The following is a 27,598-nucleotide window of genomic DNA, read 5'->3' on the forward strand; positions in this document are numbered from 1 at the left end:
TGAAGGTCAAAGCGGCTTTTGTCTCAGGAAGTCTGTGAAGTGTACTGCTGCTGTTAATTTATTTATTCACTCGCTTCTCATCATCCTCTCTGTGTATTGAATTACAGTTTGTTGGAGTGGTTTGGAAAACCTCTTCCCCATTGAAAGATACAGATCAACTTGTTTATATTGATTCATGTCATTAGGAAATGCTGGAGTTTTTGTCTATGTTGACATTATTGAATTTGACATCTGCCTGGCTGCCTAGCAAGGGCTGCTTCTTTGTTAATTTGCCAAACTTCTATTCAATAAGGACAGCTCGCTCAGACATGATCCAACAGGTTTAGACTAACAAATGAAGAGAAAGGCACACACACTGACTTCATGTCTGGTGAGGCTTTCAGGTGCAAAGAATCTGTGTGATTGAATAACAGAATGAACATGGTGCATCAGTAAGCTGTTAAGATAAGACATAAACAGCTGCAGTTGGCAACCAGGAGGTAAAGAGAGTGTTTCCAATCTCTTTCGCACATACAGGCTTCAGCTGCTATAAGCTAAAACCCTGGAGTCCGTAAAGCCCATATGTGTTGTATGTGAAAATTTCTGATTTTGGTTCCAGCCAAGTGACAACCACTGGGGCTGAAATGCGAAACAAAATGCTGTTCCTCGAATCACCCCTTGAGGCTGACTCCAAAAGCGAGTCAATCCCTGTAGACTCCCATGTTAAAATGTCCAACTTTACAGCAGAAATAAACATGTTTACAGCCTGGTACAAAAAACTGATTTGGTCTCTACAGCTAATTTCCTCCTTCATGACACCTGTACGGCGGGTGAACTTTTATATAACTCACCTGTTTGCATTTTATCAAGGATTCAAGTTCTGCACAATTGAGACCATGCTACTTGAGTGCCACAAACCGGCATGCACCAAAGTCTCAGCTGCACACATGCCCCGACTCTTTGTCCAATTTTTGGTTTATCTTGGAGTTAGGTGGAGTCAGGTTCTGCCAAGATGGCGACAGTGGAGCAGCCCACTCTGAGCTTCAAAACTTCTCTTTAGAAAACCTATGGGTGACATCACAGAGGCTAGATCTGTATTTATATACAGTCAGTGGCGCCGCTAGTGATGTGCACTGTAACCCCCCTAGAAAAAAAGGCTTAAAGCAACGTAGGTTCTGCTAAACAAAAACATCAACCGTGTAAAAAGATGCTATAATCTAATACAAATCCACAAACTAATACAGTTCTTCTAAACTAGAGTGCAGCACAATTAACATTTAATTACATTACTAATGAATTAAAGGACCTATTTGTAAGTTTCGCTATTGCTACATAGCCAGCGTTAGCATTAACAACTATTTGCTTACTAGTTTAGAAGATTCAGGATCAAATTTCACTTAACTTCTCTTTCCTTTACTCCTTTCCTTTCCTTTCCTTACTACACCAAGAGCTGTGTCCAGCAGTGGAAAGCAACCCTCTTGTTATACTTCTATTTCCATCACCTCTTGTCTTGTACTGAAGTTAGCATGCTAACCACCTAGCCCCAGCCAGGTCGGACTGTCAAATCACCCTCCGACACCAAGTCACTGTAGCGTCCAGTCGGCCCTGAAGACGTAGCACTGCTCAGAGGGCGTAACAGATGCTAATGCTAGTGATGAAGCAATAGCAAAACAAATAGCTCTTTTAATCATCAGGAAGTACATTTTCTGGTTATTTGAATCATTAGATGTAGCCCAAATTCATTCATTCATTCTCTTTATGCACTTGTGACAACACAGGGGGCCAGTTCCAACACACACTGATTGGAGGGAATTTGTTAGAGAACAAATTGAGAGCAGTTCATCACAACATAAAACAGAATAGAGTAATATGTTTAGTATTTTAAAAAATCTGGTGCATGTGTGTTTTGGTCATTAACAAAGCAGTAGGTGACATTATCCTCTCAAATGCATGTGTGTAGACACAATGGTAAAGAGCCGGTGATCAAAGGGATGTGGCACGGAGCGGAGGAGGGGCATTAGCTGATGAATGAGAATGGACGATAGTGATTGTATCTTGGCCAAGTGGGCAGCTGTGAGGATGGGACCCTCGTTCACAGCCATCGATTCTGAGCCCAGCGGCCAAGTCCAGCTGATCTCTAGAAGATACTGATGGGTTATCTGCCCCGCTGTCAGACCAATCCATGTGATTGTTATTGAGCTCTGTATGTCCTTCAGGAGAGGTGTGACTCCTCTTCTTTGTCCCAGATCGCAGCGTTGCAGCAGCCTTTGTTTTTCATTATAGATCACACATGCTTTACTTTTTCTTCTGGTTTTAGTGACCTTGACGCCATGCATTTCTCTAACTTTAACTGTAAGTTTGGCTTTGTGTAGGCATGCTTTGTTTTTAAAATCACTTGTTTGTCTTGAACTAAAGGGAACGTGATTTTGCATTGTTCTTCAATAATTCATTGTTCTGTCTCCAGCTGAAACAGGATGCTCGGTGGTGACATAACGCAGGAAGAGACTGGTCAAAAGCAGGTGGCTTGGACTATGACAGACACAGAAAGTGACTCAGTGACTTTGTGCATAATGTTGAGCTGTCACAAACTGCAGATTCATCAAAATAAGAGCTGGTATGCAACCATTATGTGTTAAAGCAAACAGGGTTTTTAAGGTGAATGTCCCCCAGTATTACCCAATGTTTTTATGCACTGTAGCTTTGGCACAACATGAAGAAACAATGAAAATGAAGAGGTTTTGTGACGGAGAATCAATCGTAAAATATCAAGTGAAAAAATGACAACTGACTGTGGTCAGTTTACTGTTGGATGAGGGTTAAACTTAATAAGTGGTCTGTTTGTAAAAAAGTAATCTTCATTATATCGTGTTATGAAACCAATCAGCACATCAGTGCAGTAATGTTACAGCAGCTGGTTCAACCTGTGTGCTGTTAATAAAAGTTTCAGGTGCTGCTGAACAAACAGTCCCACAGGTGTCAGTGTTAATGCAGAGGTTTGGACTGATGCACCCTCTTCACACCTGTGATATAAAACAGCTTAAAACAGCCGCAATTAAAAAAGCTGACATAATATTCATTTAATACTGTAGATGGCTATCATTTTTTTTTATCAACATGAGTATTAACACAGTCAGGACAAATTGTTAAAAGGTCAAATTTAAACTGTCATGTTATTATTAAATCATTATCATGCTGTGTGTAGAGCTTCTTCATATGAATCAGAGCACAAAATATGGAAGGACTGCCATGAACATGGTATTTTAATCATCCATTCATTCATTCATTCATTCATTCATTTCCACACAGAACTGCCAGGGGTCTGCAGACACTGCCATTACACTGTACATTGCATGTAAGATGTGTAGTACAGTATAGAGAATTATGAAACAAGACGAGTCGTGTTTTAACTGATTATAATAATAATGATACATTTTTCGTAATAGGAATAAAGTTGCAATAAAAAGGTTTTGGACCACCACACAGGCAAGAAGACAACCTCACAGAAACATAGCCCTGAAATGCTTCTGTGTTATCAAGTCTAACCTTTTCACAAACCACCTCCTGTTGACACATCCAGGAGGCAAGGGCAATATGATCTTCCCATAGTGATTTAAATTCAGCATCTACTCTCCTTGTAGTTCTGGTCTGGTCTGAACAAGCTCTTCAGAAGGATATCAGCCTCACACCTGCTACAGGTCTCACTGTCCTCACAGACTAGTCTGTAACCTTGTCTGCTGTTTGGTGCGGGGGAAGGTCTTACTTTGAACCTGCTCACCCAGTCCATCTTATTCTCTACTGTCATCTATCCACCGTCCCGCTCTGACACATCTGGTTCTTAACACTGCTTCATCTGGCCCGTAGCCCTGCATTTGCCCTACTGAATATGCATAGATGCAAGTGCAGTCGATGGCATCAAATGTTGCACTGCCAGGGCGCCGCCACCGTCAGAGCAGGAGCAGAGTTACTGTAGTAGCGGGGCAGATTGAAACATCCTGCATCGTAACTTTCCACTGACAAGGTCCCGGCCTCATCTGCAGATACTGGAAGAGCAGGTGGGAAGAAGAGGGAAGTAAAAAAGAATTTACATCAGGGACATTAGAGACTTGAGACAACAAAAATGAAAAAGAGTGAAAAAAATATTTTTTTCTGAAAGACAGCAGAGAATTCTGTGCAATTGCAGACTTTCTCTCGCTTCAGGTTTCATTTATCAGCACTTTGAATTCAGTCCGTCCACACAGTTCATTTAAAACCTAAACATCCCAATCCTGAACCAGTTTTGTTGAATTTTTAACCCATCATCTAAACATACAGATAATTAAATCAGACACACTTCAGGACAGAAAACTTTCCACCCAAAGAGTAAAAGGGAAAATGATTCAAGGATATTCAGCTACATTAATGTGAATCCATGATCTGTTCACTGGAATTGTTTTCTGCTTTGTTCTGGCAGTAGCTTCAACGACCAGGCTATCAGCAGGCTCCCAGATCAGTGCTGTTGGAATCAATATGCGCTGCAGGAAATGTGTTGCAAGTGTAGTGTAGCTGTAAACTTTGATCTGCTTCATATCCACTATTACAGAGTTAGTCAGAGCTCACTGTTTTTTTTTTTTTTTTTTGGTTTTATCTCTTGTCTCAGTACTAAATGGTGAATTGAATGAACTGTGTGATTTCAAGCGTCCACAAACAGCATCCATATTTCCCTTAAAGCACAAACACTGAGCGTAATAACTGAGCTCCTACACAAACACCTTGGAGAAAGAAAAAAAAAAAAGAAGATAAATGCAGAAATCTTTTGCAGCCACAAAGGCTTCAGTTGGCTCCGTGCTTTACACTTATTTAATCCAGGAAAAGTTCATTGCTCTGTCCTTGCATTCCCTTAACACCTGGCTTCACTTTCACGCAGTTACACACATTCAGCTGCAGGCTGTTAGCTACTGAGTGCACTGCTCAGGGGCACGTCAGCCATAGTTGTTCAGGACAGGAACATCGTTTGTCAATCACTCTGCCTCGCCTCTCATTCCAAACCAATGAAGGGATACCAGTGAGACTGTGTTCTTGTTGTCTGAATGATTTTCACTGCGTTAGATGGTAAAGTTGAGATCAACAGTAAGATAAGAGAGCTGAACTAACAATCCAGACCCACAAACAAAAGACTTGGTTGGCTTTCCGCTATGCAGCCTGGATGGTGCTCTGTACTTCATAGAAGAACCATCCATCAGATTAATGGATGGATAAGAAGTAGGGGGGGGGAGCTGGGATTAGGTTTATTTCTGGACGTTGAGGATGGGTTTGTGCCCTGAGAGCTCAACGCACTGCAACTTAAGAAAACACATGAAAACAGACAAGCACGCAAGCAAATAAAGAAACGGGCTGCGAGTTCACACAACACATCCAAACATAGGAACATGCTGACGACAGTGTTTCCAGAGGACACAAAAAAAAGTGACGAACCCGGCTGGGACGCACTTGTTGTTCGTTGTTTTGTGACGTTGGAAGTTAAAAGCATTGAACAACAAGTGTGCAGGTGTGTTCCATTGGGGTTCATCACTTTTCTGTGTCGCCTGAAAAACATTTCTGTTGTCTTCTGTTCTACTTGCAGCACGTTTCCGTATTTCGCTTGTGTTGTCAGTATTTGCAGCGCAAGAGTTGTCAGATTGATGAAGATGTTTTTTGAGTTTGTTTTGTGTTTTGTCCATTTGCATGTTCTTAAGTTGCAGTGCGTTGAGCTCTCAGGGCCACCGTAGTTTTGTCTCAACGGTTAAAAACGTCATTTGCAACCAGCAGCCGATTTGACAGAAGTTGTAAACAATGCACATCAGCGTATCAGTCCGTCATCAGCTCTCAGTAATCTGTGCTTTCTCGTGTCAGGTGACGGACAGGTGGACTTCGATGAGTTCATGACGATCCTCGGACCCAAACTCCTGTCGTCTGAAACGAGAGAAGGTTTCCTGGGCAGCACAATAGATACCATCTTCTGGCAGGTAAAACTTTACTCTCTTCAACACATCTGCTTTGTTCACTTTGCCCAATCATGAGTCATGAATTGAACTGGATATAAAGTACGTCTCAGTTGAAAGGTAATTACTGCAAAGTAGAGCAGGAAAAAAGAGTCATGATAATTATTTTCATTCCTCAGCCTTCAGTTTTTATTTTTTTCTGGGAAACCATGCTCCAAAATTTCTGTCTTGTTATATTTGGCGGCGGTTCAAAGAAGCAGTCCTTGGTCTTGCTGTACGTAGATACTGTGGCCAGGTTCACTTCCAGGTGTTCCTCTGTTTCCTTCACCAGATGTGAAATCTGAAAAATGAATATGTGATTGGTTAAATGTCATTTAGATATTCATATGAAGTAGTACATGGTGATATATGGCAAAAACTATGATGGCAACTTAAAAACTACAATCAAAAAGAAAAAAGAACTGATTAACTGCATTTTAAGAAGGATGTAGCCCACTTCATTTTCTCCACTTCCTGTATAAAGCTGCTTGTGTCATTGATGAGCGATGGTCTCGTGCAATCAAATCAGCGATTAGAGGATTTTATGTTGCTGGAAAAGAATATTTGTGCTCAGAAGTAGAAATTATCTTGGGTTTTGATTCAAGTGTTCAGTCAGTGTGTGACAAGCCCAGAGAGTCTTCTCTACTTCTCTGTGCTAATGCAATCTATAAATCACCTTATAGCAAATACTGTCTACTTTATTTAACTCAGTTTCCATACTCGCGCTGTTTCTGTGCCCCTTTTGAAGGGCAGAGTAAAACAAATGCTTAATATACAGCGGCTGATGTCCTCTGGGTGATATTGTGACTGATGATGGTGATACATGACCCTGACAGATGTGTTGTTGGACAGCCATATGGGCTTTGAGAATCTGAGGAGAGTCGGAGTGAGAGAGCACTCAGTGGCATAAGAAATAACGAAGAGAAAAAGTGTCAGTGTGCGAGGGTGAAATAGACCGACTCTGACAGAGAGTGATGAATGTGCGGACAATAGAAAGAGTGAGCGAGCATGATGGGAATGATGACGAATCGAGCAGGTGTGAGGGAAAGAACTGAACGCCTGGCACCGATAGTAACACTTGGCAAGCCCGCATCCACTTGATCGAATCATTGGCTTGACCTGGCTTTTTTACTCGGGGGGGGGGGGGGGGGGGCTTGTGGTTTACACCACGGGAACACCACTGGAGGTACGATGTATGAGTGCAGGCTGGGAAAATGTGCTGCCGGCCACATTTGACTGCTGCAGTGACCTTGGCTTGTGCAGATGTACAACATGTTTTTTTTTTTACCCCTCCAAGTAAGAGGCTGATGTGTTGTGGGTTGCCCACTTTTCTTCTCTGATGAATTAATGCCTAAAAGCATGAATTGGCAGCAAACACCTCATCTGATGTGTGGAGCATATTCAGGGGGGAAAAAAATGTACTGCCAACCTTGATTTATCATGATTATTTCTCCACACGCCCGACAGACAATTACTTGCTTGAGGTATTACGGTTTTGTGCTTAGTTTGGTTTGTTAATGGACTGTGGTGTATGACTCACACTCTTTCTACGTATTTATTTTGTGCTCAGTCATCCGGATTGAATATTTGTTGTGAAGTGAAAGTGTTTTGAAGTGTGTGGTGGAGTTGGTACAGCATTATGGCTTTACATCCTGGTAGGTGGGCACTATACAGCTCTCGTGTCCTCGTCCTGAAACCAGCTCAACCGTCAACCATAAAACAATAAAAGCATTACATCTGCTCCGAGGAAAAACGTGCGTTTTAACTTTTGCCAGCAGTAGAAGAATGGAAATGATCTCAGCGATGCAAGTACGTGAAGAAGAATAGCACCATCTGCTCAAAAGCCCACCCAACAGTTCAGCTAACACTGAATAAACCATCAACTGGGACGACTCACGCTGCTGGCTCACTACGTCCCACTCATCAGAATTCAGACACTGCACTGGATTGTCAATCACATGCTTATAAAATGGCTTTTCCTTTGTGTTTATTCAGTGTTATATTAACACAAAATATAATAATGACTAAAGCTGACTAAATTCAGTGGCAGCATCTTTCGGAGGATGCGGTCTATGAAGGTGTGGCCCAACTGAAATGAGACGGCCTCGCCTATGGAAGACTTGCCTCACGACGCCACCTGTTCCCGCCTTTACCGTTGCGTTGCAAAGCGTTGCTCCCGTCGTCTAACAACCTAAGGCCCTTGGTTTGTTGTACCGTTAGCTGTTTACCTGAGCTGAAACCCAATACTTACATGTAAAAGTGGAATCCTCTGGCTCTCTGTCGGCGTTGTTTGCCGCCATATTATTTTCATTATCGGCCCGTAATGAATCTTGGGATAGGTTGGGCCATGAAGGATCTGCCTGTTGGATCCTTTTTTTCTGCTCGCTAGTGGCTGAAAAATTATTCATGCTTTGGAAAGAGAATAAAATTTTAGTTTGTGGTCACTGATTTCAGAAATAAACCCGGATCTGTTTAGATGTCGTCGTCGTCATCATCAAGTAAAATATTTGTATTTTCATTTCAATCAGGAGAGACTTATAAGGGGAACAAAAGAATATGATACATTTTACATTAAATGATATTTATTGTGATATTGTGATTACTGAGAGGAAACACTACTACACTACACTGGTAGTGATGATGAGGGATGGAGCTCGAGGATGGGAACGTCTTTATGAGAGGGAAACTTCTGATGGGATAGTTTGACCAGAAATGGTCAGGCAGGTTGGTGAAGGTGGTGAAGCGGTGGAAGGTGGGTCTGAAATTCTTTGGTGCGGTTCTGAAATGACAGTTGAATGACAGCAGGGGGAGAGACACTTTTAAAGTTTGACAGCTTAGGAGTGATTGGCTAAAGGCCACTGTGTCAGGGTGTGATTGGATGAAGACGAGAATGAGCTGGTGGAGTTTCGAGATAACAGGAATCGTGCTTGCGACTTAGAACGCACACACGTCTTCCTGACTGAACTTCTGCTAAGTTTCACTTGATGAGCATTAAATTCTTTCAAGCAACTTTTAAGATCTTTAAGTATTTTTCTGCCTCTTGGCATCAGTAGGCTTTCAGTGCAGAAGTATATATTCTCCACCTGACAGGAAAATAAATAGCACTCTTTAAGTAGAGCAGTTTTTTTTAACCAGAACTGGAATGATGCTGAAATGGTCTGCAGAACTTTCTGTAAAGGAAGAGTCAATATCCGCTTAACTTCCTCTTTAAATCTTCTTTCAGTTTTTACTAGAAGTACATTCATTCAACACATCTCATTTTAATGATCTGCCTTTGAAGAAAGAAAAACCATTAAACTCATCTTGATTGACTCCATTGGCCACAGTGCATTGTAGCGTTATTAGAATATGAAACAGTGAGACAGTAAATGTTATTTTTCATGAGTTTCAGAGCTGTAGTAACCTTTATGTTCATCAAAGAAAGCCAAGTAGAGACTGAGGAGTTAGAACAAATTGCTAGAAGGTGTCGTATAAAACCGCAAATCTCTGTAGCTTTATGACTGATCAAGCCTCTTTACAGCAAAGTCTGAGTCAGTTTTGAATACCCGACTGTTTCTATAAACATGAATCATGGCGGTGCAGCGCTGAAAGCATTTAGCTGGAGGGGGTTTCGTGTCGCCCTCATTAAAATCCACAGCTATAATTGCATTTGACAGATGAAAATTTCCTCCATCTGGCATTTTGCAGGATTTTACAATGAAGTATTTATTTTTTCCGCAGCCGAGCTTGTCAGAGTTTGTCTCCGTCAGAGCGGAGCAGGATTCACTCTGCAGGAGCGCGACACCGGCAGACCCCGGCTAACTCGCGTGACCCCCCTGGTTCGGTCTTCTTTAACCGCGAGAGAGCAGCTCGGTTCCTGTCGTAGCTGAGAGAGAGTTTCTCATTCCACTAATGTCAGGCGAAGTGTCACATCCTCACCAGCTGGAGTGATGGGATAATGATTCACCCGCTGTCACACACTCACCTTCCTACTCACTCGTATCTGCTTTTGAACAGTGCGTTAATGTATCTAATTATCCCGTCTGGATAATTATGAGCTTGTAATTGAAGAAGTGCAAACATTTTATTTTCCTCTGTTTTGCTAATCATCTTCAGGACAGTTAGAGCTAAAAGAGGGCTTCATGAATCATAAACACACTATTGAACTCTGATAAAGACGTGTATACAACTTTTTTTAATCTCTTAAATTCACATTATGAATTACATTAGATAACATCTGTCATTTTGTTCTTTTTTTTAAATTTCCAGGATAGATTGACCTTAAAAATGTTTTCCACATGACACATGAAAGACTCATTCCTGTGATAATTACTGACAGAGTGTGGAATACATATTTAAGAAGATCAAGGCTCCTCTGTGCTTTTAATTACAGGTCAATGTCCCTCACGTTGTACTAATTAATCCCTGAGCCGGACTGTGTCTCATCATTGAGATGATGATTTATGCCACTGACCCGAGTACAGTGAGGTACACAGCAGCTCCGAATGTGAGCGGAGGAAATGCAGACCGTGTAAGGTGCTGTCATAATTCATAAGTTGTGAAAACTCGTAAGCCATTACGTGTCCAAAGTCATAAGTCATGACTTGTCAAACACAGCGTGTTCCATCTCTGTCTGCTTGAGATTTATAACATGATTTCACTTGTGGAGTACACAGTGAGCTGCAGTCAGCTGATGGTGATGTTGGCACTTGTGTTATTTTTCAGGATTCACCGAGCCAAACATTTGGGCTCACCGTTCTCTCTCTTTAGTTATTATATTGTTTTCTCTTTTTAGCTTTTCTTGTTGAGCATAATTTGTTTGGGGATTGTGTCCAGAACAAAAATATTTCGAGGACGTTGTCCAGAAAACACTGTTCCAAATCAAGCCAGAGAACCTGGTGGTAATTTTCCTGAATCTATTATAAGCCGTGCAGACAGTTCTTGGTGAGGAATATCATTATGAGAGCTGCTACTGATCTTCATGGTCCCCAGACCTGATGGCATCAAAAAATTCAAATTCAGCTTGTCTAAGATTTTAGTCCTTAAAGGCATCTTAAAAACAAGTGAATGAATTCCTTCAGTCTTTAGCATGGCAACAGTACAGTATTGGTGAATACAGCCTCCAGCACCTGTTAACATGGAGAGCTGTTGTTATGTTAACACATGGTATAACACAGAATATTAGCATAGTTTAACATGTAAATGTTGGGGTTGAGGTTAACCCTAAAAGAATACTACTTGAGAATACTGCCTTCCTCTGATGCCACCTTCAGGCCAGAACTTTGCAGTTTTGCTCGACTAGTGGTAACGATCTAAAAATAGCGAAACAAGCTACATTTCAACATGTGTGGAGTGCGACGCATAATACTAGATTAGATTATATCAGACTTTGATGATACCTTTGGAGAAATCACGCCATTGAACCTGCATTAAACAAAAGAATCGTCATGAAGCAGCAGCAGAACCTCCAGAGGCAAACAAACTGAGAAGTCTGCATTATGAAAAATGTGAAAATCTATGAAGAAAATCATAAAGTGTCTCTTGCAAATTGTAGCTGCAAGAGGGTTTTGAGGACGAAGGAAATGTGAAGAAATATTCTTTTATATCTACCTGCAGCCTATATAAAACTATGCCTTTTGACAGTTATTTACAAGGTGCCCAGACATGTAATCAGGGTAAACAATCCAGCTGTTACTATGGTAACAACAACTGTGTTACAGGGTGACACAAACTCACTACTTCAGCTTGCACTAACTGCGTCAGACTCGTGTTGGGCTCAGTTCTGGCCTAATGATTATACATAATTATATAATTATATAAAACCTGAGTGTGCAATCTTATGCCTCTGTTTAAATTCTGTGACTGAAATGAATTGAAACCTGTTTTTTCTGCTGCTGTGTAATTCATGACCACCTTCATCCTTTTGCCTGACTCAGCTCGTGCTGTGTTCAGTTGTTCAGTTATTCATGCTAATTACTCCGTGATATCGAAACTACAAGAGTCTGTTGAAGGAAAACCTCAGTGAACTTTCTGTAGTGAATTAACACCACCTGAACCTATTCAGTATTAGTCTTCGCTCTCAGCAGTTTAAAGAATAATCTCTGAATACAGACTCATATTTTCCTCCTCAATAAGCACGAAATGCAAATGGATTCTCATAACTTAACCTCCTAGGACCTGGCGTCCACATATGTGGACCTCACATTTTGGGTTCTCTAGACCACAATACTAACTTTTTCTCAACAAGGGCCTGGTGACCACATATGAGGATATTATACTGCCACTCAGTAATCGAAATTTAAAACTAATGTCCTCATATGTGGGCATCATTTTTCTCAGGTCCCAATCAGCCTATATAGCAAAGAATAGAGCTCGGGTCTTAGGAGGTTAAACATGAAATTTCAAGTTTATCAAATGTGGACAGATCCTAAAGTATTAAACACTGTTGACGGCATAAACCAGACGTTTATATGTCAAATTCTTACCAGCTCAAGCACTTGCAGTGTTTGTGATAGGCTCTGAGTTTTGACATCAGATGGATGTACACTTTTTTATGTGTGTTTGAGCGCTCCAGGTCTTGTTTGCACTGGTATGATGGTTTGTAAAATTATTTTATTTTAAATTATCATTATAAATGATCAGTTTATGTCTGCGCTAATGAGGGAGGCGTAGCACTCGAGGGATTTACAGATGCAGAAGATGAGTGTGAAAGGCTTGTGGTTGTTTTCCAAAAATGAATGTAGCTGATACGACACTGTCAAGATATTTCATCTACAGGGAGCGGAGTGTCTTCAGGTATCTGTAAAACGATAACAACAAACATTATAGTTTGGTGTCAGTCCATGAGAAGCAAAGGGTGTTTTTCTAAAACCATCATTTCACACTGGGAGGAATCCATCACAGAAGAGGGACTGGAAAGATGCTTCAGTCGAGCACAGTCCAGCATTTCAGCAGCAGCAATTCCGCGTTTTTATATTATATATTTATATATCGTAAATAAAAACGATGATCTATCGCCTCTCTCTCAGGTCCAGAGTCTCTCAGGCGCAGCTGTTCAGCTTGTGTTTTCCTCACACTTTCACTAGCTAATGTTCTCCTAAAGAACAATAAATGCATGAAAACCATAACTAAGGTCAGTACTCCTTTCAGCCAGAGGAGGGACAACACTAAAAGGGTGGAGACTGGGATTGTTTTCATTGAGACTAATCGCTGATCTGGCCTTATAAGTTGGTCCAGTGGATCTGAAGGGGATAAACATGTCCGACCTTGATTTCTGATCTGCTTTACAGGTTGCTCTGCTTGGATAAACTTAGTACAGCAAGGCAAACTGAGCAAACACTGGTGTGCCTGTTGGTGAGATTGTCTACAGTCATGTTTCCCACAGGTAAACTGACAGCCAGCAAAAATGACTGATGAGGGGTCTTACACTTCTTTGACAAACAGCATGAGTGAGATTATTTTAGAGCTGTTTGCACTATAATCATCTTGTGCTTTTTTACTCTACGCCCACTTTGAATAAGAGGTGTTATTGCAGCCCTGAGGAAGAATATTTATGGAAATTAATTTATTCCTGCAACAACAAAATTGGATTGTTAATGTCTAACTTTCTGGTGAATCAGTCGGTCTGTTTCTCTGTAACCTTTTGGCACACCACACAAAGATTAACATCCGTACATAATAGTAGTGCTCTGATTACTCATTTGATCATTACCTCTGCTAAAGGGGGTTATGATCACCATTGCCTCTGTGACATCAGCCATAGGTTTATAAAGAAGGTTTTGAGGCTCAGAGTGACCTGCTCCACCGTCGCCATCTTGGCAGAGCCTGACTCCACTTAACTCCTGGCTAATCCAAAAGCTGGCATGGACGTGTGGAACAAAGACTATGGTGCATACCGGTTTGTGGTAAGCATACGCTCACCCACCTGTCACTCAAAGCAACATGCCCTTAAATATGCATAACTTTAAACTTTAAAAATGAGGGTGAGTTATGTATAAATTCTCCCCCAGTATAGTTGTCATGGAGGAAATTAGCTGTAGAAAACAGTTTTCTGTACCAGGCTGTAAACATGTTTATTTCTGCTGTAAAGTTGGACATTTTAACATGAGAGTCTATGGGGATTGACTCGCTTTTGGAGTTAGCCTCAAGTGGCCATTTGAGGAACTGCAGTTTTTGGCTCTTCAGTGTTGGCTTCATTTTTCAGCCACTTAGTTTTCATCCATGTCTGTCTGTTTGTTTGTAAGCAGGATTACGCAAAAAGTCCTGAAACAATTTGCACTGAACCTGGTGGAGGGATGGGGCGTGTGCCAGGGAAGAACCCATTACATTTTGATGCAGATGCAGTTAAAGGAGCAGACATTTTGTAGAATTTCTCAGGAAATAATGTTTGGATCTTAATGTAAAAAATCAGACATATTAATGGTTTTGAGATCTATGACTTTGTACAATTTGGTGCAGATCCAGATAATAATTTGGATCTGGTGGAAAGAAAGGTTTGGCCTTGCGCGAGGTCAGTGCCATTCTAGTTTGCACTTCTGCTTAGAAATTTAACTTTCAACACTTTGTATTTCAGTAGTGAAAGAGAAATATCTTCACTACATTTACACTTTTTTTTTACTCATTGTTTTCTTAATGCTATTGTATTTCCATGTTTCAGAGAGTACAGTATGATCTTCTAAAATGCATGCCTACTAAAATGATAAAAGAACACTGGCATCTGGCTAAATTAGGCTATTGATAGTGTAGTAGACAAGTGTTTATCAATATTTTCAAATCTATAACAAAGCAGAGCACAAACAAAACACATGGATTTTCTGTTAATGCAAAGTGTATCTTCAATGTATAATATAAGATTTACATGAAAACCTTATAGGAAAAAAGAGCTGGTCAGTCAGTACTTTACCTTACATAGTTCATAGTCCTATTATGTTTCTTTTAGACAAACATAAGTTATAAAGTGGCCATTTTCTATTTTTTATTTGTGTGCTTTTTCCTTTTTTCACTGAATATACAGTAAACCAATGTGTAGCCTAGTTTCAGTAGTTATACTGTCTTAAACTGTAAAGATCCTGAAGACCAGCTTGGTCTTGGTTGTCACAAGTTAATCAAGTGTAATTAAGATAATTCCTACTGCATCGATGTCAGTGAATGTTCCGCCAAAAATAGTGATTAGAAAACAGGGGGCAGAGAGTTTGGAATTGGTTTGAGGTTGAGTGTGTTTCAGAGAGCACACGTCAGGACATGTGAGAGCCCCTGAGTCTAATGAGCAGATATTCACTTCTCTCCACTCACAGTGACTCCTCCAGCTAAACAGAACCAGTGATATTGCTTTGTTGGTTTTAGACAGCATGTTTGAGTAAGTATATTCCATTTCATAAAGAGTAAATAAGCTAGGAGGGTAAAATCTCATTATTTTTTGTCACTGTTGGGTTAAAACTCGAATTTCTGGTGACTTTAATATATAAGTTGAATGGTGACATATTCGTTGTGAGTTGAGACATTTTTTCAATCTAAAGTCTCAAAACCATCATTGTGAGCTGCTCAGACAGTGAGATCCCATTTTTGAAACTTCCTGTAGTTCAGTTGTTCATAAAGCTGTTTTTTGACCTTACAACAACAGCAGGTTTTCATTCTTTTTGGGGACTGATTTTCTAAATGTGATGTACTGAACAATCTGACTGTTCAAGTGGAAAAGTAGCTGCTTTTAGCATCAATCTGGGGCATGTGAACAAAGAGTTTTGCATCATAAAATAAGCATAAAATGCCACTGCTGGTAAGCAGTTAGTATGTTGTGTAATGTATTATGATGTTGTGTGACAGGATCTGGTTGAAAGTTCCCATATTTTACAATTTTCCTGTGTTTTATTTGAAGTGTTGATCCATTAGAAGATATATATTTGTGGTTTTAAGAACCAAAAACCATCTCAATGTAGTTTTACATCTCCTCTCTCAGACTTCGCTCTGGAGCTCTAGTAACAACAGGTGGGTGAGCCAATCAAAAGAGAGAAGGCTCTGTGCCTCTCTTCTGATTGGCTTTTTTCTGAGTGATCCAATAAAAATATAGCAGATGTCAGGTAAACACTCAGAGAAACCAATTCTTGCAAGGTTGGATATTTGGTCCAGGTGGGCCTTCAGCCATGCTTTGTGCATGTCTGAGAGCGGTGACTGCTTTGTTTGTGACATCACAAAGTTACTAGAAGTCCTGACGGCTCGTTTTAAGGCTCAGTTTCTGAATGCAGGCTGTGTGCATTTCTCTGTTGACTGAGCGCTTTGATGCTGTAACAGTATTAATATAGAACCTAGACCTGATCTATAATCAAAAAAGACATGGAAATCTCACTGGGACCTTTAAGACTTGTACACTTAGGTCTTTTTGATCCCAGCTCTCAACATTCAGACACATGGCTGTTTTAATATAGAGCCTCTGCCTCCTTCAAGCTTTATAAATGCGAACTTTCATCCTAAATCAGATCCATTAATCTTTTTTTTTTCTGTCCTTTGTGTGAGGGCACAATTTTAGATTCGTAATGACTTTGAAACAACTCATCTATGATGAATTATACATGGGCCACAATGATTTTTCTGGAGAGAGGTGAGAGCAGGCTAATATTTATGTGGCCCCTGCAGAGTTAGCCTGATACTCTGTGGAAAATGAGAACAAGTTATGTGCTCTGTAATTGTTTCTGTGCTATGGCTGTCTATATGGCATACATATCAAATATATGCAATATAATTTAATGCCCTCATTCCCAGAAATAAATTATTATGTCTAGGAAACGGGAAGTCATTTATAAAGGATATCAAATTCTTATTATGTAACACATTTACTCCTAATATGTTAAATATATGATGAATTCTGTTCACGGTGAGCAAGACAATTTTCCACCTGGTCAATAATGTTCTATTAGACTCTCTCTAAGATAAAGGGGCAAAAGGGTCACAACCAACAGCTGATAATTAAACCTCGGTCCAGACAAAAGTGGCCTTTTAAAGCAGATAGTTTATGGATTTTTGTGACGCATTCAACCATCTAGGGTAAAATTGCTTTGTTTTGATATAGGAACATTCATGACATTATCAACATGTAAAAAACAAATCATCATTTATTGCCATGTTTATTTTAAATAAAACTGCCAATGCTTTAGGAAAGCTTGAGTCAGTAGTTTGTCTTCGTGGCTGTTTAGACCTCACGTACGCTGCTGCTCACTTCTCATCTTGGCTCTGCTTCTCCTCATCTGGGTGAATCTGCTTCACATTAAAAGTTCATAGTGTTGCCCACTTTTGCCACTACCCTCTTCTTACACATCTTACATATTACTATGGTCATTGATCAAATCACTGAAACACCCCTTTTTTGGAGCACAATGGAGCTGGCAGTAAAGTAATTGTTGCTTTCAGGCATGCCTTATGCTGCTGTACATAGTCATGATATAAAATATCCCAACACGTCACAATATTGTTAATATAATAATATGAAAATTATGCCAATGTTATAATGGAAAAAGCAGCCTCAGGCCAGTGCTGCGCACATATACTCACTAACACGGACAAACCTCATTGTTTGCGGTTAATATCTTTAAAGGTCCATATTTTACACTTTTCCTGTGTTGATCCATAAGAAAGAGTATTTGTGGTTTTAAGAACCAAGAACAATCTCAGTGTATTAATACATCTCTCTTTCTCAGGCTTCTTTCTGGAGAAGTCAGTGAGCCAATCAGAAGAAAGGAGGCTCTGAGCCTTTCTTCTGATTGGCTGGCTGTTTTCTGAGTGACCGAATAAAAATATAGCAGATTTTAGGAAAACACTCAGAAAAACCAAATCCTGCAAGGTTGGATGGTGGGTCCAGCTGGGTGGGACTTGGGGCATGGCTGAGAGCGGTGACTGCTTTGTTGTGACATCACAAAGTTACAGCAGTCCTGACGGCTGGTTTTAAGGCTCAGTTTCTGAATACAGGCTGTGTGCATTTCTCTGTGGACTGAGGCTTTGATACCTCACAGTATTAATATAGAACCTAGACCTGATCTATAATCAAAGAAGACATGGAAATCTACTTTATACTGTATGGGACCTTTACACTTCAGGATTCCATATGTACAAGGAATAGCTATTCCAAATTTAGGATCTGTTTTAGAAAGCTGAAAGCTTTTAAAGATAGCTCTATTTTAAGATCTCTTGTGGTTTTATTCATACCCTTCAAACATAATTTTCATCTCTTAGTATCAAGCCAGGTTACACTGAAGAACTTTTCTTTCTCGGACCAAGTAAAAGGTGTGACAGAATTTGGATATGCCTGTTTGATACCCAATGACACATTAAATGTCCACAATTATGATCTTTTTTCACCCTCACTTGTCACACCAATGTAGGCGTAATGCCAGGTTTCCCAAACTGCCATGCTAAATTGCTGAAATTCAAATGAAGATGTCCCCTGAAGAACTGCTGACTGTTAGTAGTTCAGCTCCAGGCAGGTGATGTGAGGAGAGCCAGTTACTTCTCTGACGAGCCGCTGCTGTCTGATGGATTCAAGGCCACCATGCAGGATATAAACACTGTAAGGGTGTTCACATGCCTGCTGGGAAGGCAGAGAAGGAAGAAAAATCATATTCCCTTTGCCAGGCATGGCCTTGAATAGCAATGAAGGTGGCACAGCGACGTGACGTGACAGACCGCTAATCAACGCCCACGCACACACGCACACACATGCACACGTCCTCCTCCTTTCTCCTCCATATAGCTAATCAGCCTCCCTCAAACAGTCTGGTCTACTTTGAGTGTCGTCCCTCTAATGTCCCTCTCATCCTCAGAGTTTAGCTCAGAGGTTGGGAGGTGACTTATGGAGGATTATCAAAGAGAAAATGACTCCATTTGTCTCAATCACGCCAAACCTTACAGTGCTATAATGCCAGAAAGGAGCATCGCTTTGATCCCCGGCCACAGTCTTCACCCTCACTGTGGGACAGAGCAGTGTTTTCATGATGACCTCCAGTTGAGCTTTATACAACCATTCAAAACAATGGTTTAAATGTTTTCATTGCTATTTTCAATTTAGTTTTGGATAGAAGATTTAAACTCTAGTTTTTGAGATACTTTTATCTGCTCCTTTTTAAATTTCACTCCAGGTTTAGCTTCATTTTTATTTGCATCATAATCATTTCTGGCAACAGGTTTGCTGAGCAGTGCCAGTTTTCAAAACATTTGCAATTACTGAATAATGAGAATTCAGGTAAAGTTTTTAGGTAGAAATCAATGGTACATCATTGGAATGAATTTCCTACAGTTAGATTTTTTCCACACCTGTCACAAAGTCTTATACTGTGTTTTGTACATATAGTTAAATGATAGTTTAAATGTAGTTTTTCTTTGCTGCTGAATCTAAAGTACATGTACATCAGTACATGCTCATTTTCATTAACAATAACAACACACATGGACAGACTGTGCAGAACACACATTGTAGCCTTTCCAGGAAGACTTGAATGAAGGGAAACTGGACTTGCTTGTACACACTTGAAGACATATCTCATCCAAGAGGGTGAGAGATGAAATAAGTGTCAAGTCAAGTGTAAAGTATCTACAACCATGTACAGTGGCCTTTGATTCAACTCTTCTTGGATAACCATGACCCAGATGAGTCTTGCAGCGTTTATACTTGACTAATGCAGCACACATACTGTAGGTACACCATCATACACCACTGTAGCTTCTGTTAACATAGTGAGATACTACTGTATATATACTATACAGACAGGGGACAAATTAAAAGAAAGACCTGAAAAATGAGTGGAGAGACAGGACAGGGGCACGAGGCATCACTGAATGGTTGTGAATCATATGCTGTGGTCCTCACATTCACCAGAATAATGGTGTCCATCCCTCCAGTGGAGTCCAGGGACATGATAGAATCAGTTCCAAGGAGCATTGAAGCTGTTCTGGCTGCACGTGGTGACCCAACATCTTACTGACACACTTTATGTTGGTTTTTAAGCCTCCGTGCCAGTAAAAGCCGGAGGCATTGTGTTTTCGGGTTGTCTGTCTATCCGTTGTATTCTTATGAACACGATATCTCAGTAACGCCTTGAGGGAAGTCTGGCAGAAACATTCACTTGAATTCAAGGATGAACTGATTAGAATTTGGTGGTGAGAGGTCAAATGTCACTGTGACCTCACAAAACATTAACTTACACACAAATTAATCTTAACCCACAAATTCATACTCTAACTATGACACAATTTAACTCAAATGTCTATAAGATTAATATGAAGTGCTGACATTTTGTATCTGAGGGGTCAAAGGTAAACTTCACTGTGACATCATAATGTTCTGCAAAAACAGCTCTGGCCATTATTCATTGCTGTAGCCCAGAAAAGGGAGATTGTGAACATATTTCCTGCATCTTGGCTGGTTTGTTGGCAGAGGCACACAACCACAAGGCAGTAATTCTAGTTTCCTTTCCTTCGTCACTTGTCAGTATTATGCCAATGTATGCAGTGTTTTGATAATAGCACTTATCCTGGACTCGTCATGACATGGTGATTTTTGTTGATTGAAAACTGACAGGTTTCACCTTTGGGTGCAAAATAACCTTTGTAATTGTAAATTAATGGACACAAATAAAGCAGAATATATACAGAATACAGTAAGAGGCTTAACCTCATCCAACCTTAACCATTTGAGCTATAATCCAGAATACTGATGTAAATGTGGCGAGAGTGCTCGGCAGCACAGCGTTACTGTGCCAATCGGTCTGTGTGCGGTGAGTCAGGCTGATAACTCTCCGTCTCCCAGTGCTGAGAAAACATGGACAGTGTTGTTTGAAGTTCTGCTGCTTGTAGAGCTGGAGCAGCAGCAGCAGCACACACGCACACACACACACACACACACACACACACACACACCCTCGGGCCCCCTGAGAAGTGAAAGCTCATCTGACTTTGTCTCCTCCTTTTGCCTGCTCTCTGTATCATACGAAGCCTCTCCGCATGTTTTAAAAGAGCCTTTTTTTTTTTTTGTCCACATGTGACAATTTTTGTTCCATCTTCCTCATCAATCCCACCCCCCACCCCTTATGTTCCGTGGAGCTTTAATTACATGTGAGTCAGCTTGGCTACCTCAGTGATTCACTTCATCACAGCTCTTTCTCATGCAGACCGCAGCTCTGATAAGTGTCAGCAACACATTACTGCACAGTCGCTTAACTTAAAACACACATAGCTGCACACACACACACACACACACACACACACACACACACACACACACACACACACACACACACACACACACACTCTCACACACACACACACACACACTGGAGGATCATTTGTGCTCCTGAGTGCCCAGAATTTTAATGATGTATCTGTCAATCAAAATAAATGCCTCTGACTGCATTAGACTGACACGCTGGATTTCCTCGGGGGGGGCTTCTTCATTTTTATCTTCTAAGTAATCACAATGCAGAATCCTTTTTAGATGTGTGGAGAAAATAATTTGTCAGCTAAATGCAATCGAAAAGACATAGGCTCGGCTTCTCAGTGTTCATCCATTCACAGCGTAGATCAACACGCTGACATCGGCTGAGATGCAGTTTAACCTGCTTTTTGGTTTTTCTAAGCTGCACTTCAAAGTCTCGTGAGGGGATGAATAGTGAATGGATGAATGCATACCTTCAAAAGATTTAGGCCCAATGTGCCTCATTTATCATTTAACGTTTTAGGTTTGTTAGCATTTCCTCACATGGTTGGAGTTCAGGTTTTTTTGTTTTTTTTAAACCTGTTTTGAGCTGAACTCATAATACTGCACAAATTGACATTTTCCCCTGGCTTTTAAGCGTGGGCTCTGAGTCCTGGGTTTTTGCAGTTCTCCACATAATAAAACAGAGCGCCTAATGTGACATTTCTGTGGAGATGATTTTAATTTCAGAATTGAGAGTCAGCAGGTGGGTCGATGCATCTCCCTGCTTTTGACATTGGATGTTGTTTTTTTATGACTTTGCTCAGAGAGAAACGGGGAAAAAAAGGGCAAAAGAGTCAAAGTCCGAGGTCTTCACTGCACATCTGTTCGCTCCAGTGTTCAGTGTGTGTCTGAGGTGAAATAATCTCACTTTCACGCTAACTGGATCTGCTGCTCTTGCGTTGGACTGGGCTTTAATTAGGTTTTGGTCAAAGTGAGAACAAAAAAAGTTTGGAGATGAGGAATATGGTTGATCATCGGTTCCTGTTGACAGAAGCTGCTTCTGCCCTTTGGGGCTTAATTAAAGCTTGTGCTGAATATTTTCAGGTTTGCGTTGAAGCTGCAATCGAATGTTAAACCTCCAAGTGAAATTGTGCTTAGAATGAATTTGCTCTCCCACTTTTTCCCTCTACCTCTTCATCCCCCTGTGTCTCCTGCTGTCCCCGACTCATTCCTCTTTTCACCATCCCTCTTGCCTTCTGTCTCTTCTGTTCCTCGTTCTTCCTCAGCGAAGGCAATGAATTACACGAGGCAGGACATATAGATCCTCTGAATGCCACTAATGAGGGCTGTGACCCTCAGGCTGCTCCTCTGGGCTGCTCCACTCCAGGGGTTAATGAGAGTAATTTCTCCTTGATTAATCATACTAACAGTAATTGGCTATTGATAGCTCGCTCAGTGGCTTTAGGCAGATCCCCTTCTTTCCTCACCTTCTTCTCAGATTTCTGTCAAAGTTAAGCCATCTAAAGACTGCTGTCCTTTTGATTTGCTGCTGGCAAAGGCATCACGTCACTGTGTTCGCAGCAAATGAAGAGTGAATGCAAAGTGAGTGAACCTCGTGAAGAGAGAGTATCGCGCTCTGTCCCGAGGTTCAAACAGATTTCCCTGAGGGATTCACACACGGTTAAACACCTGATGTGACATTTGTCTCTCCCTCTTTGATCAGAGTTTTCTGTTGTCTGCTTGTGTCTGAAGAAGCCACAAAAACACATTTGTAGATCGCAGGGCTTTGACCACACTGAAGTTTTTATTGGAGCGGAGAGGTTACAGACCTCAGCAGAGCGGTTTGGCTCGTTTTCCTCGGGGCCTTAACGTGTAAAAGTTCAGTCCGTCACAATGGAAGTGAGTCATTTTCATCAACGCACCGTGTGGCCAATGTTTCTGTCACCTCCAACAGTTCAGTCAGTGACCACTTTGAGATACGAGCTCCTATTTACTTTCCCGCCTGTTGTGACTCTCATGGCACACATTATGTTTTCTTTTTTTTTTTTTCCTTTAATGAATCTTCTGCCCTTTGATGGCTGGATGACGCAGTGGTAATGGAGACATAAATTTCTCCTGAAGGCTGGGGGCCTTTTAAGGGAGGGGCCGGGTGGAAGCACTGTTTAAAAGCAGAGATCGATAAAGATGCTGAGTATTCATTTTAACAAGGAAACCAACGTGTGTGTGTTGGGCCTGGGCGTTAAGCACGGAGAGGAGGCCATAATGAATATACTGAGCTTATAACTGTGATATGTCCTGTGAAATGAAATACAGTTACATCCTACAGTTACAGTGTCCAGTAATTAATAGCAATAGGAGTAATTGATATTTTGTTAATATACCAAGTTAATTTGCAGATTAGATACATAGAGTATTTAGGTCAATACAGATGTTATAAATGGTCAGAATCAAAATAATGATTCCATAATTTAAGAACATTTATGGCTGCAACTATTGATTTCATTATTGTTTTATCTGCTGTTTATTTTCTGGATTAATTAATTGATCATTTGGTCGATAACACAAAGCATAGAGTAATGCCTTTATGTTGCTTTTTGTTTGAACAAAAGTCCAAACCTAAAATCATTTTGTTTATTCATGAGAAAACCAGCAAATATTGACATTTAAGAAAGTGGAACTTGTGGCATTTTTGCTCAAACATCCCCTAAAAGATGAATCAGTTATCTAAATAGCTGCAGTTGGAGATCATTTTCTATCCATCAACTAATAACTCACTAATCTTATCAGCTTGATTAACAATAAATGTGTTGGAATTAGTTTTGGTGACAGTGATGCGGATAAATATGAACAATCTAATAAGCTTCAATGTGATAACATAAAATCAACAGGACAGATGAACAGGAACAAATTTGTACACTGTGTAGACAAAAGACTTTGCCTGGAGCTGTGTGGAATACATTAAGGCTACAAATTGCACTAGTGTCATTATACGAGTTGGAGAACGTGAGAATTCATGAGAGAGAGAACTGGCATTATGGGAAAACAGCAGATTCAGATACTGTGATGTGAATAATGTAAGAGTGTATATAAACTGCTCTGTAAATAATAAATGTCCTGGCAATAAATTTTTACCAGCCGTGAGAAGTGGAGAGGTTTGCAGGAGGGATGTCCTGAGAAGTTATTGCTCAGAGATTGTTCGATGGAATCGAGCAGTGACGAGTCATTACTTTACCACTTCTCTCACATATGGCAGCTAATGGGGTCAGTGCTTAATGGCTGGGCTGTCAACGTCTCAACCTGTTAACTTTCATTGCACTGTCAGTGCTGATGGGTCGAACCTGTCCTTTAAGTTCATGTACAAATATTCATCAGCTGAGTGTATGACTCCTGACTGGATGACGATGCAAGTCAGGTCTGCACAGAGTCTAAAGGAGATGTTGAAATTGTTGAACTGACGGCTGCAACTTCCCAAAGTGCAAGAGGATGCAGTTTTGTTTGGGGGAAGAGAACTGTCATTGTCTCCTGGATGTCAAATCCAGTTGCTTGGATAAGATTTTCTCTTCTTCAACTTTATTTTTTCCTAACACAGCATTTTTTTTTTCATGTTCTGATATTGTGGAGCAATCATAAAGACACAACTATATGGGCTGTGCAGGTATTGTTCACGTATCGGCCTCAATCTCAATGTTGTCAGTGTGACTTCTTGTCAACACTGTGTCTTGAGGCTTGCACTAGTTCATTTTAGTGCCCAACTGACCTCACAGGATTTGACACTTTTCTTACAGCTTTAGAGGTTCTTCCAGGAGTCTTTGTTCATTATAACTTTGTATATTTGTGTTATTAATTTAACCTCATGAAAATATTAGAATATTAAAGGTTTTGCACACAATATTTTACACTTTTCCGGTGTTGATATCCATACGAAGATATATTTGTGGTTTTAATACCATCTCAATGTAGTTTTAGATCTCATCTCTCAGGTAACAACAGGTCTTTCAGGTCTTTCTGAGTGAATGAATAAAAATATAACAGATTTCAGGTGAACACCCAGTGAAACCAAATCCTGCAAGGTTGGATGGTGTGTCTAGGTGGGCGGGGCTTGGTGCATGGCTGAGTAGCTTTGTTGTGACATCACAAAGTTACAGAAGTCCTGATGGCTGGTTTTAAGGCTCACTGTCTGAATACAGGCTGTGTGCATTTCTCTGTGGATCTTTGATATTTTCACAGTATTAATAAAGAACCTAGACCTGCTTTATAATGAAACAACACTTGGACATCTTTATACTATATGGGACCTTTAAATGATATAATATTTCCCTTATCAAGCTCATATAAAATCCTCTCCACTACTTTAGTGTTGTGATTTCTTTCCTTTCAAGCAAAGCATGGCACCAAAATCCACAGGTTATATAACATTATTACTATTATTATTATTATTAGTAGTAGTAGTGGTAATAGTAGTTTGTGTTACTGTCAGGAGTCAGATCCCTGCCAAACAGCACTTCACATGTTTCCAGACATGAACTGACAGATTTAAAGAGACTGTATATTTATCAGAGAGTTCTAGGAGCAGAGGTCGTAAACGTCTGTATCTGTGTGTCTGTGGCTTCACCACATTGTTCTGCATTTCAGTCCAGTAATGCTTCAGGATGAGCCTGTCTCCAGCTACAGATGCAATAATATTTCTGCCATTAAAAACAAATGTCTTGCCCATCGATCACCTTAAAACGTAGCTTAGCAAACGCATGTAACTGGATTCTACAGTGTGTGCAGAGCATTATCTGTGACTGCATAATTTGGCTGTACTGCAAAGGGCTGAACTCAGCAGATGGATTGATGCTGGCTCTTGGCACCTTCTCGCCGCCTCTGAGTGTTAGCAGCTGAATACGCCTCATTTAGGAGTGTAGAGAAGAACAGAGCTTTCTCTTCAGAGTCTCTCCCCTCCCTCATCTTCGACCCTAAATGCACTTGGCAGTGTGAAGAACAGGCAAGCACTCAGTCGAGCAAAATCGAAAAGGTTCATGGTTTAATCCAAGGACAGTGTTCCAGCCAGGGCGGGAAAATCAACCCCAGCGCCTCTCCGTAGCTTGAGCTCCATTATGCACCTTAAATGCTTATCGTAATCATTGCTTTATTGAATTGTGATGATGCCCCAGTGAAGAAATTGTTATAGATGATAATATGTTTTTTCAATAATACTTCTTCTATAATCTGCTCTCATGGAAATGTGTCTTGCATCACAGGCATCCACCATCCCCAGACACACAGCAACACAAAATACGGATGTAAAAAGACAGAAAACAGCCTGTGTGCCAATGAGCATTTGTATCCTCAGTGCCATGGTGACATGTCAGTCATGATGCGCCATGGTAACAAGATGTAAGGTTTAACAAAGGTAACCAAAACTGGCCTGACTTTTGTCATTAAAAAGCCATCAGTAACACAGGGGGCCAGTCATCGTTTCCACCAACTGTTACCAAACATAAACTGGTAGTATTACAGCTGTAAAACATAAAATGTTGTTATTTTAAACCGTTAATATGCAGCCTCCTCATCAGTGATGTTATCTTAAAATATGGATGCACGCTCTGTGATGTCATGTCACCCAGGTCCATCTGTTTTCACTCTGATGAAGTATTTTCCCTGTTAATTAAGAGAAATAAAATATTAAAATGACTTATTACGATCACAGTGATCCTGTGTTGTTAAAAACCTGATGATACTGATGCAAAATTTATCCCTCGCCCATAATGTTGTCTAGAATTCAGTTCTAGTAAACACTGGACAGTTTCATGGCAATCAGACCACTGGCATCTCAGACATCATATATTAGAGTTGGAGTGTTCTGTATCTTGTTGTTATGGAAACTGCTTTTACATTAGAACAGTGAGTAGAGATTTTAGTGACTGTGCAAATCTCCATCATCACCTGCATCACTCTGTCAGGGCTTCAACCATCAGGTCTTAACAGCATGTGACATTTCTAACTTTTCCAGTCGACTCTGTGCTTGAGGTATGTTAGTGCACTTCACACTGGTTTCCTTTCTGTGCACGAGGTTCAGTGTAAAATAGTAACTCACCCAACGCTGGGTGTCCCACTGAAGATCTTTTCTGTAGGAGTCACTTTAGGTGCAGGGGCGTCATTTTTCTATTTCCAATCCTCTCATAAAGGTCACTCCATGCTTGAATGTGAACATTGTCTTAGCAAGTCAGTGGGATGTGGAAATAGGAAATAAAATGGCTTTTTCTTATCTGCCGCTGGAGTGCTCAGTGAATGAATCTATCCCCCGGCTCGCTCCTCTTTTCCCTGGCAAATGATGCTCCGGTAGTCTGTTGATGTCTCCCAGCGATGGCGTCATTAGGAGGCAGCAAGGTTGGACCAAGGTCAGGTAAATACAGTTCGGCCACCGACCTGTCTCCCTTGGGGAGATGTGACAGAGGAGCCGGCTGTAACTTTAAGTGGCAGATGCTGC

The 27,598-nt window shown here is 40.7% G+C and overlaps 1 protein-coding gene across 3 annotated transcripts in view; it reads left to right on the forward strand.

The window, feature by feature from the left end:
• caln1 (calneuron 1) overlaps positions 1-27,598 on the forward strand; it is a 63,598-nt gene that overhangs the window by 23,013 nt on the left and 12,987 nt on the right. For all 3 annotated transcript variants that reach the window (XM_056374828.1, XM_056374827.1, XM_056374826.1), the window contains exon 4: positions 5,848-5,960. In XM_056374828.1, coding sequence (XP_056230803.1) covers positions 5,848-5,960 — 113 coding nt within the window. The remainder of the gene's footprint in view (positions 1-5,847; positions 5,961-27,598) is intronic.

Source organism: Seriola aureovittata, chromosome 4 (assembly GCF_021018895.1).
Source record: "Seriola aureovittata isolate HTS-2021-v1 ecotype China chromosome 4, ASM2101889v1, whole genome shotgun sequence".
Lineage (NCBI taxonomy): Eukaryota > Metazoa > Chordata > Actinopteri > Carangiformes > Carangidae > Seriola > Seriola aureovittata.